General features: G+C 49.3%; 1 protein-coding gene across 1 annotated transcript; it reads right to left on the bottom strand.

Moving 5' to 3' along the window:
* Positions 1-1278: 1278 nt before the first annotated feature.
* LOC133339853 (protocadherin-10-like) lies at positions 1279-3172 on the bottom strand (the record flags this gene model as incomplete). Its single annotated transcript, XM_061547984.1, is given in 6 exon segments — positions 1279-1644; positions 1689-2022; positions 2025-2189; positions 2192-2370; positions 2372-2887; positions 2889-3172. Coding segments are annotated over 6 exon segments (1844 nt in total), but the record flags the coding sequence as incomplete, so codon positions are not given.
* Positions 3173-9777: the final 6605 nt, after the last annotated feature.

The raw sequence follows: 9777 nt of genomic DNA, 5'->3' as shown, positions 1-9777 counted from the left end.
AAGATGGGTCCTTGCCGGTACCACGGGTTTCGTGTTTTTTAAAAGTATGTAACGTGAGGTTATATCCGGCTCACTGACCTATCACAACTCGTCACGATGATTGGCTCTACCGGTCCTGGTCCACAGCCAATGGGGGGAAGCCTAGGGGCGTGGCCCTGACGTCATGGCAAGCTGACAGCTGTTTGTAGATGATTGGTTCTGCTGGCTTTAGCCACGGCCAATGGGGAGACGAGTCAGGGGCGTGGTCCCGGGAGCCTACGATGGAGTCTGGAAGAATCCATGGAGGCTAACCAGGTTTGGTGGAAACGTACCACGTGACCCGGGTATTAAATAGGGGTGGAGACGAGCGACACGTGGTCAGAACGGGAACGAACGGAGGAAGGGGGCCACGCGGGAGCGGGGCTCCGGGTTGCCACGTGGCAGTGCGTCTCTCTCTGTCTGTCTGTCCCTCTCACGCTGCCTGTCAGCAGCGTGAAGGAAAGCTGTTCATGAAAAGTGAAATAAAGACCAGATTCCAGGAGTCGCCTCAATGACCATTATTACACGTATATTAAGCTCGCCAAAAGGAGTGCTCGGATCTCAGCGAGCGTTTAATACGCGTGGCACCACGATTCGTACCTTCGAATGTGCCTCCTCATTATATCCGCTTCTCTGAGTCTCTTAAGCATCTGCCACCAGCAGATCGCAGGTACGCGTGGGAACCCACCCCCCCCCTTCGTGCTGCTGATTGAGGGACGTTGGTTTGCGTAGAGGTCGAACCATGAACCTCTCCGATTCAGTTGCTTTGTCTTCTTGGTTCTTTCGGTAAAGTCATGTAGAAGGGAAGTAATAAATAATAAAAATAAAACATAATATTTTATTACTTCCCTTCTACGTGACTTTAGCGAAAGAACCAAGAAGATGAATCCCTGCAGTCACGAAAGCTTTAAATCAGTTGCTTTATATTATAATTGATAACCGGAGTAAAATGCATGCAGATGAAATTTCGGCAAACTCAATCGACCGTACACAATGCGCCTATATTTTATACTTGATTGCAATTTAATTTCGCGGACAGTCTACGGAGATATGCGTGGAAAAAACACGTCATTCCCCCCTCCCCGCGCACGCTGCATTGTGCGTAGGGGGCGGATGACGATTCGTGACGGATGATTGATTCTCAAGATTTCTTAAGTTATTGCCGCGGCAGTGAAAGTTCAGCGGGGTGCTTGGCGGGCCTCCCCGGGCCCGTGCGGTCATTTTCAAAAGGGGGCCGTCTTGCGTCGGCGCGTCACCTACCTGTGTGAGGTCGTGCCGGCCAGGCACACGGCGCAGAGGGTGGCGACGCGGGGGCTTGCCAAGCGCCGGCGTTGCCGCGCCCGCCGCCTCCGGCAGGAAGGACTTGTCCTCGTAGGCGTTGGCGCGGTGGCGGATGCCGCCTCGCCGCCGGAGCGGGCGGCCGCCCCCGGCTCGTCACGCGCCGGCGTCCTGGCCCGGGCGGCCGCGCCGCAGTGGTAGGTGCGTAGCTCCTTGTTCTCCCGCTTGCAGCGCAGCACCACCGCCACCGCGGCCACGTTCAGGACGCACGACGCCGCGGCCAGCGCCACGACCGCGACGAACGGCGTCGCGAAGGCGCCGTCGCCGTCGTCGCCGTCGTCCCCGTCGCTGTCGTCCGGAGCCGGCCCTCGGGGCGCGCGTCCGTGACGAACGGCGTCGCGAAGGCATCGTCCCCGTCCCCGTCGTCGTCCCCGCCATCGTCATCCGGGAGCCGGCCCTCGGGGCGCGTGTCCGTGACGCGCACCGTGAACGTCTTGACCGACACGAGCGGCGGCGCTCCGTCGTCCCGCGCCACCACCGTGAGGTTGTACTCGGCGGCGGCGGTCGCCCCGCGGTCCAGCCGCGTCGCCGTTGCCAGCGCGTACACCTCGCCCCCGTCCCAGGCGCGGAGCGCGAACGGCGGCGCCGCGCCGGGCCCCGCGGCCGACGCGCCCTCGAGCGTGCAGGTCACGCGCCCGTTGGCGCCCGAGTCTCGGTCCCGGACGGGACGAAGGCCACGACGTGGCCGGGCGACGCCCCCCGGGACACGACGACGACGGCGGCCGCGGAGTCCGCCGCGGCGTCGCCGGTCGGGCCGAGCAGCCGCACGACAGGCGCGTTGTCGTTCACGTCCAGGACGCGCACCAGCACCGTGGCGTAAGCGGGGACGGAGTCGGCCCCCGGTCGCGCGCCCGCACGTGCATCTCGTGGGAGTCGGCCTCCTCGTGGTCCAGGGCCCCCACGAGGGTGACTAGGCCCGAGCGCGAGTCCACCGCGAAGAGGTCGCGCGCCGTCTCGTGCGCCCCCAGCATCGCCGCGTACTCCACCTCCCCGTTGGCGCCATCGTCCGGGTCCCGCGTGGAGCCGCGCGACCAGCGTGCCCGCCGGCGCGTCCTCGGGCACCAGCGCCCGGTACACGGGCCGCTCGAAGGCGGGCGCGTTGTCGTTGTCGAGGAGGCGCACGGTGAGCAGGACTGTGCCGCTGAGCGGCGGGCGGCCCCCGTCCAGCGCGGTGAGCACGTACTCGTGCGCGGCCCGGCGCTCGCGGTCCAGGGCGCGGCGCACCACCAGCACGGGCGACAAAGCGCCGCCGCCGCCGTCGCGCGTCTCCAGGGCGAAGGCGCCGTCGTCGGGCTCCATGGCGTAGCCCCGCAGAGCGTTGGCGCCGGCGTCGGGGTCGCGGGCGCCGTCCAGCGCGAAGCGCGTGCCGACCGCGGCGCTCTCGGCGACCTCGAGGAGGGCGCTCTCGGCCGGGAAGCGCGGCGCGTGGTCGTTGACGTCCAGCACGTCGACGACGACGCGCACCAGCTCGGCGGGCCGCTCCAGGACGGCGCCGAGCAGCAGGGAGCAGCCCGAGCCGGCGCTCGCCCCGGCACGCGGCCTCGCGGTCGAGGCGCCGGCGCACCCACACCTCGCCGCTGTCGGCGCTCACGGCGAGGTAGTCGGAGCCGTTGGTGCCCCGCAGCGCTCGGAATCGGCGCGCGCGGAATTGCTCGGCGGTGAGGCCCAGGTCGCGGGCCAGGTTCCCCACCAGCGTGCCCGGCGGCTCCTCTTCGCGGACCGAGTAGCGCGGGGGCGCCGGCGGCGAGCGGCGGGCGGAGGCGGCGACGGTGACGGCGCAGCACAGGCAGACGAGGGCGGCGCCGAGAGGATCCATTTGTCCGGGTCGGGGCGAGCCGGGGCACGAGCTGCGTGCGTGGACGGCGCCGGCCGAGGAGTCGGAATTGCGGGGAGATGAAGGGGGGAGAGGGTCGAGCAGGAATAAGGCAACGCTTGATAACAAGTATAACCCGCAAAAACAAAATTTTGGGAAAAAATTTTTCACGAACATTAATTGTCACGCACAACGAGTCTGTGTGCAAAATGTCAGCTCGATTGGATCACGGGAAGTGGGTTAAAAAACGACCGAAAGATTTGCACGTCCTAAGCAAGCAAGCAAGTGAACTTAATATAAAGGATTTAAAAACGACGACGTGGGGAAGCAGGTGATGGGGGGAAGAACTGTTCGTTGTGATTTTTTTATTCGGATATTTTAAGTTGTGTAAATGAAATTGTGACCGGAAAATGGAAAATTGACGATGCATAATCATAGCGAGACTAGCTTCACTACCCGGTTTCGCCTGGGGGCTTGGATGAACCACGCCCGGCCGCCTTTGTCCCCCCACTGGCGATGTTCACACACCACGCCAGTTACTCGTTTGAGGCTGAGTCGACCTAGGGGAGGCCAGGAGCGGTTAAAATAATCGTCACCGGCGGTGGCCGTGAGCGGGAATCGAACTCGGGTCGCCGGTTTCGTAGCGCGGCGTAGCGCTACCCGCTACACTACATTGCGTTAAGCTTCCACGTGCGCGGATTTGACATCACAACTCACTTGCCGTGCAAAAAATAACTGCATTATTGAGCTCCCCCCCCCCCCCCCAAAAAGTGTATTTTTAAATCCTTTATATTAAGTTCGCTTGCTTGCGTGCTTGCTTACGACCGTGCAAATCTTTCGGTCGTTTTTAAACCCACTTCCCGTGATCCAATCGAGCTGACAATTTGCACACAGACTCGTTGTGCGAGACAATTAATGTTCGTGAAAATTTTTTTCCAAAATTTTACACTGTTTAGGGAAAACAAATTAAATATTTAATTACCAATTGCTTAATACTGGCACACAATCATCTGACCCATAGGTGGCAGCCATCTCAAGCCAGAGGACGAGAGGACTCTAGCCGCCACGCATATAAAGGATTTAGAGTGAAAAACTTTGTTTTTACGGGTTATACTTGTTATAATTTGTGCATGGTGTCCAGTTTGGAACGTACCCACATGGCAAATTTCCAGTTTGTTGCATGTCGGGAAGTACGCTAAACATGTTGAACACACAATCACAAGTTTGCCCTTTATGAATGCAGATGTAATCTTGGCCTTGTCGAGTTGCTTGAGGTGACGCGCTCGACGGCCATCAGTGAATAGAGTGCCACGGTGAAATGCGGCGAAGTGTTTGACATACTTTAGTGCAAGCCGTCTCGTTGCTGGACACAAACATCAAGTGTTTATAACACTGGTCAACAACAACTACAACATGTTTTTTCTGGCCTGGACTTTTGCAGCAGTGTATAGTGTAAGTGTATAGTAGTGAATAGTGTAGTGTATAGTATGTATAGTGTAGTGTGTAGTAGTGTATAGTGTAGTGTATAGTAGTGTATAGTGTAGTGTATCGTGTAGTAGTGTATAGTGTAAGTGTATAATGTGTAGTGTATAGTAGTGTATAGTGTAGTGTATAGTGTTTTCGTGTAATGTATAGTAGTGTATAGTGTAGTGCATAGTAGTGTATAGTGTAGTGTATAGTGTATAGTAGTGTATAGTGTAGTGTATCGTGTAGCAGTGTATAGTGTAAGTGTATCGTGCAGTAGTGTATAGTGTAAGTGTATAGTAGTGAACAGTGTAGTGTATAGTAGTGTATAGTGTAGTGTATATAGTGTATAGTGTAGTGTATCGTGTAGCATGATAGTGTAAGTGTATAGTAGTGAACAGTGTAGTGTATAGTAGTGTATCGTGTAGTGTATAGTGTAGTGTATAGTAGTGTATAGTGTAGTGTATCGTGTAGCAGTGTATAGTGTAAGTGTATAGTAGTGAACAGTGTAGTGTATAGTATGTATAGTGTGTGTATAGTAGTGTATAGTGTAGTGTATAGTGTATAGTAGTGTATAGTAGTGTATAGTGTAGTGTATCGTGTAGCAGTGTATAGTGTAAGTGTATAGTAGTGAACAGTGTAGTGTATAGTAGTGTATAGTGTATGTATCGTGTAGTGTGTAGTGTATAGTGTAGTGTATAGTGTAGTGTATAATGTAGTGTATAGTAGTGTATAGTGTAAGTGCATAGTAGTGAACAGTGTGGTGTATAGTAGTGTATAGTGTATGTATCGTGTAGTAGTGTATAGTGTCACGGCAAGCCTCGGGGTCACTTGCTGGAGTTCTTCCATTACTCGTACGGTACATAGGTTTTTTCAGTAAAGTCACGTAGGTAAAACATTAAAATTTATTTAAAAAAAATAAGTTACTTGATACAGTAAGCGGGCTGTGACGGTTCCACCTGAAGACGGAAGCTTGTGTTGCCTCCGAAACGTCGTGATTTTTATTTTTATTTTACTTTTATTAATTTAAATTTTTTTACCTACGTGACTTTAGCAAAAAAACCTAAGAATATGAATCCTTGCAGTCAAGAAAGCTTCAAATCTAGAAATAGTAGGGTTCATCTTCTTGGTTCTTTGGGTAAAGTGACGTAGTAGAAGAAAATTAATAAACTAATAAAAATAAAACATTAAAAATATATCTATTATATTTAATGAATAATAAAAGAATAAAAGTAAAACATGAAAAATATTTTTATATTATTAATAAAAATAATAAAATAAAAATGAAACATTAAAAGATATATATTATTTTATTATGTTTACTTATTTAATTATTTCACTTCTACGTGACTTTACCGAAAAAACCTAAGAATATGAATCCTTGCAGTCACGAAAGCTTCAAATCTACAACAGCAGGGTACATTTCATTAGCGTGTGTTTTAAAAAGTTATAACATTACTCATCACGTCCATATCCAACAACGCCGAGTGCTAAGACATGTGGACGAGATCAAGTTTGTCTGCCATGAGCCTGAGCGCTGAGTAGCCACGTACCCGCTACGGGATTCACCAGCCGCCGCGAACCTGCAACGCAGCAGTTGGTGTAGAGCAACACAACAATGTCGAGCAAAGCGTCGTGGAAGGAGCAAACGAGAGAGAGGAGAGAGAGAGATTAGGGGCCTGGGCGTTGAAACGAACGTCGCAGCTGTTTCTGAGTCACGTGCTGACCACGTGGGCGGGTGAGTTGACCAGCAGCAGCAGCCATGGGAGGGAGGCGTGACGCACGCGCGGCTCTCAGCCAATCAGGGCTCTGTCCGCCCGTGGCGCGTGCTGCCCACCCACTCGGCCACATGGCGGCCTGGCACGACGGACGATTTGGTTGTCAGCGATCTGGAGTTGACGTTGTCGTCACTGCAGCGATCCGTACTCTTTGGTTCTTTTGGTAAAGTCACGTAGGTAGCAAAACAATGTTCTCGCTGTGGTTTTCCCACCTGATGATGATGATGATGATTGTGTTGCAATCGAAACGTCGTGATTTAGTTATGTTTATTAAATCCTTTTTATTAAGTTCACTTGCTTGCTTGCTTGCGCGCTACGACCGTGCAAATCTTTCGGTCGTTTTTTTAACCCACTTCCCGTGATCCAATCGAGCTGACATTTTGCACACAGACTCGTTGTGCGTGACAATTTATTTTCGTGAAATTTTCTTCCAAAATTTTCAACTTTTTAGGAATTTTTTTTTCATATTTAATTTAAAATACCAATGTGATAAAAATGAAACTCTTACTCAAGAGAAACAGAAATGAATAATAAAATAAAACCGATGCCACGCATATAAAGGATTTATAGTGAAAAACTTTGTTTTTACGGGTTAATTTTTTTATACCTATGTGGCTTTAGCGAAAGAAACAGAGTATTTATCAGCATATTTGTATTGTTGTTACTAAGATGGAACTGTGTGCTTGTGTGTGTGTACGCAACCAGCAACACGGTTTACCCAGCAAGGAATTGTTGAGGTGTTTTTCTTTCTATTACGTGCTTTTGAGTTCAAATAATGTATTTCCATGTTGTGTAACGTCAACTGATTTAAAGCTTTTGTGACTGCAGGGATTCATCTTCTTGGTTCTTTCGGTAAAGTCATCACGTAGAAGGAAAATAATAAAATAAATAAAACATAAAATAATTCTCACGACGTTTCGGCCACAACGCAACGTCGTGAGAATTATTAAATGTTGTATTTTTATTATTTTATTATTTACCTTCTACGTGACTTTACCGAAAGAACCAAGAAGAATAATTCTTTTTATAAAATAATTATTTTATTGTTTTATTTTTATTATTTTCCTTCTACGTGACTTTACCGAAAGAACCAAGAGGATAACATCGACTGCTTTAATAAGGCATTTGAAAATGTTTCATAAAAAATCGTGCATTAGCATGCATTTCTGTACAATTGCATTCAGTATTCAGTATCGATTGCATTCAGTATCGCGCGTGGGCGGCGATGTTGTCACCTGTGGCTTTAGCGGCCACTAGGGGGAGCCGTGTCGTCACGTGCGCTGTCCCGAACGATGGCGTTCTTGACGTTAAATGTTCAAAACAACTTTATGAATCAAATGCATTTTAAATCTAATTACGTCCCCCAGTTCGTTTGGGGACGTTATAGTGAAACGGCTTCTATAGGAGCGGCGCAAGTTGAGGACTTGCTGTACTGCATCGCATTTGTTCTGCGAAATTTCGTTGCTATTCCAGGAGTCCCCAAACAATGCTGATATTACTGGCAGGAACCACCTGGTTCCACCAGCCCACAGGGGATTATTGTGTCCGTCCGTCCGTCGTGCATCCAAAATTGGGAGGGGTCGGGCTGGGTGGAGAGGGGTGGGCTGGGTGGGGAGGGTGGGGCTGTGTGGGGGGTGGGAGGGGTGGGGCTGGGTGGAGAGGGATGGGCTGGGTGGGGAGGGATGGGCTGGGTGGGGCTGTGTGGGGGTGGGGCTGGGGTGGGAGGGGAGCCTCTACGTGCTTCCAGATGCACCACAATGAGCATCACGACCGATTTGTCAACTTCCCATTACCAGTTCTTGCTTGACCTGTCAATTTCCTTCATTTTCTCCACATTTCTGGCCTTCTGGCTGGAGGTTGTCAAGTGATTGGTGTATTTTGCTTCTATTATAATGGCAACTAGAATTTGTTTTAAAATTGTTTCTGCTATTGATCATTTACACGGCTTTCACTGAAGCACTTCACATCATTTATTTTGTGGAAACTATCATGTTGGCAGTACTCTACTAGATGCAGGAATGTATCTATTATGTTTGCACCAGTATATCTTCTGCGTCCACTGTAAGAAATGCATGACTGTTTAATCTGAAGAATAGACATTTTTACGGAGCTTATAGTTTACTAGAATAGCCATTATGGTAATGTGGAGGCGGAGTGGTTAGTACTGTGTTTTGCTTTTAATTCAAACTGTTAACTGTGGGGGTGTCTGTAACACAGCGTGTACGTATGTCACTGGCAGATATTTGGCTAAATGGAGCTAAAACCGAAACTTTGTATTCATGATTTAGGCCACAGTAGCCCCAATGGGCCGTTGTGCAAGTTTACATTTTATTATTACAAAATACAAAGGTCTGTTAGAGGTGCTGGTGTTTGCAATACAGCATGAGTTTGTGCAATTCCTGCCCCGGTTACCCACTTGTAGAAGGTTTTTCTGCATCGTTATTAAATATTTGGTTGCATGTTTTTTGTTTATCTTGTATGCAACTGATGAGGTTTTTGAAAAATTGAAATCTGTAATCATTTGACAGCTCTAAAAAGTGTAAATCTGGACATATTTGGTTATTCGTTTGTGATGATCTGTGCTCTGTTGGTGAGGCGTAAACACCTACTTTTTCATTTAGACATTGTGTTCATTTGCTTTTTGTAAACAATTTTCAAAAGATTTATTTCCTCCCTCTTCTAGCTAATTCTCATGTTGGCCTTCTTTTGCAACAAAACAACTGAAATACTCTTTGTACACAGGAGCAACTTTTATCATTTTCATTACACCATTTAAGTTTTACAAATTGAATACCTTTAATTGTACTGATGGTGTTCTACTGTGTGTACTGTATGCATGTAACATAGGGTTTTCAAAATATTCAAATGCAGTTACTTTAAACGTCTTCAGAATTTGAGACAAGCGTTCATTCTTAAAATGCCCAAATGTTGTGGTACGGCATGTTTTGCAGTGGCACCAAAGGTTTTACACATTGCAGTTTGGATCATGTCCCATTGGAAATAATTGGGAATTTTTACTTAAACATTGTGATCACTCTCAGTAGATAATGCAGCTGCTTATCTTCGCCATTAGGTTTGCACTTCGTATGCCATTTGCAAAAAAATGTTTGACGGATTTTTCTTGAATTACAAATGACCTGCTGCAAGTGGTGATGTCGTGAAGCTTAAGCATCTGAACAAATTGTTCAGCATACTTAGGAAAAACAAGTTTTGTGCATTTTGTCATTTCAGTTGTACAAGTGTAATGCGGGCGTAAACGGCCCTCCGGAGGTGACGTCAGGAGGGGAGGAGTTAGGTCACGTGGGGGGGTGAGGGGTTAGGCTATAGAAGGAGGGGAACCGGAAGAGGACGGGAGTGACGGGAACC

Source organism: Lethenteron reissneri, unplaced genomic scaffold (genome assembly GCF_015708825.2).
Source record: "Lethenteron reissneri isolate LAM-NWPU_2019-01 unplaced genomic scaffold, ASM1570882v1 scaffold_446, whole genome shotgun sequence".
Lineage (NCBI taxonomy): Eukaryota > Metazoa > Chordata > Hyperoartia > Petromyzontiformes > Petromyzontidae > Lethenteron > Lethenteron reissneri.
This window is presented reverse-complemented; position numbering and strand designations above follow the sequence as displayed.